This window comes from Mandrillus leucophaeus, unplaced genomic scaffold (genome assembly GCF_000951045.1).
Source record: "Mandrillus leucophaeus isolate KB7577 unplaced genomic scaffold, Mleu.le_1.0 Scaffold139, whole genome shotgun sequence".
Lineage (NCBI taxonomy): Eukaryota > Metazoa > Chordata > Mammalia > Primates > Cercopithecidae > Mandrillus > Mandrillus leucophaeus.
Window position 1 is genome coordinate 1,212,501 of NW_012101354.1, and position 1,427 is coordinate 1,213,927.

Here is a 1,427-nt window from a genome sequence, read left to right on the forward strand (position 1 = left end):
ATCCCAGCTACTCAGGAGGCTGAGGCAGGAGAATCGCTTGAACCCAGGAGGCAGAGGTTGCAGTGAGCCAAGATCGCGCCACTGCAATCTAGCCTGGGCGACAGAGCAAGACTCTGTCAAAAAAAAAAAAGAGAGAGGAGGGGAACTCAGCCCAACTCCAGGCAACCTGAGGTAACTACACAGATTATTCTGCTGGGGACCACCTTCCTGCCCAGGTCTAAAACAAAAGCAGAGTAAAGAAAAGCTAGGCAACTTTCCCCTGGGAAGAATAGCCATAGGAACAACTCCACAGCGGCCTCTTTTGGCCCTTTTGTGACTTGCACCTGCCCTGTTCCAAGTCAGAACTTTAGAGTGCTAGGTTTGCCTTTTAGATCAAAACTTCCAAAATGGGCTGGCACCCTGGCATGGGCCTGTAGTCTCAGCTAGTCAGGAGGCTGAGGCGGGAGGATGTCTTGAGCCCAGGAGTTCTGGGCTATAGTCCGCTATGCCAATTGGGTGTCCATGCTAAGTTCGTCATCAATATGGTGACCTCCTGGGAACAGGGGACCACCAGGTTGCCTAAGGGAGGGGTGAACTGGCCCAGGTCAGAAATGGAGCAGGTCAGGACTCCTGTGCTGATCAGTAAAAGGATCGAGACTGAATAGACACTGCACTCCAGCCTGATCAACATAGTAAGACCCTGTCTCTAAGAAAAATATGCATTTGAAGAAATCAGCATTTCTTTTCTTTTTGAGATGGAGTTTTGCTCTTGTTGTCCAGGCTGGAGTGCAATGGCGCAATCTCGGCTCACCGCAACCTCTGCCTCCCAGGTTCAAGCGATTCTTCTGCCTCAGCCTTCCCAAGTAGCTGGGATTATAGGCATGCACCACCACACCCGGCTAATTTTGTATTTTTTAGTAGACATAGGGTTTCTCCATGTGAGCCAGGCTGGTCTCGAACTCCCAACCTCAGGTGATCCACCCACCTCAGCCTCCCAAAGTGCTGGGATTACAGGTGTGAGCCACCACGCCTGGCTGAAGAAATCAGCATCTCTAACTGAAGTGAGCCAAAACCAAAATTTTGCTAAGGCAAAGTTTAGTGACCCACCTTCTCCTAGTGTTAAGTGTGTGCTAAGGTACATGGAAGACCAATTTATTTATACAAGACACTGAGATTTTTTCAAGAAATAGCTGTCAAATCTCAAGCTGAAGATCTAAATGTGAACAGTTTACTAATGCACTACTGAAGTTTAAATCTGTGGTACAATCATTGTAAACATGGGGTTCATTTCTCTAAATTGATTTCTAAACTGAAATTACTGGAAGACTTCCTTTCCCGTTTTTGCCAAATTCAATTTCTGGTTTTTGGCATATATCCATTATTCAAACTTAATGCCTTTAATTTTAATGCCAACACAATTGGTTGTAATCAAATTTTTTTTTTTTTTT

At 45.9% G+C, this 1,427-nt stretch overlaps 1 protein-coding gene across 1 annotated transcript in view; it reads left to right on the forward strand.

Moving 5' to 3' along the window:
• Positions 1 to 1,427, forward strand: part of PI4KB (phosphatidylinositol 4-kinase, catalytic, beta) — a 49,323-nt gene that overhangs the window by 39,169 nt on the left and 8,727 nt on the right. The window contains exon 7 of the mRNA XM_011973657.1: positions 339 to 358. Coding sequence (XP_011829047.1) covers positions 339 to 358 — 20 coding nt within the window. The remainder of the gene's footprint in view (positions 1 to 338; positions 359 to 1,427) is intronic.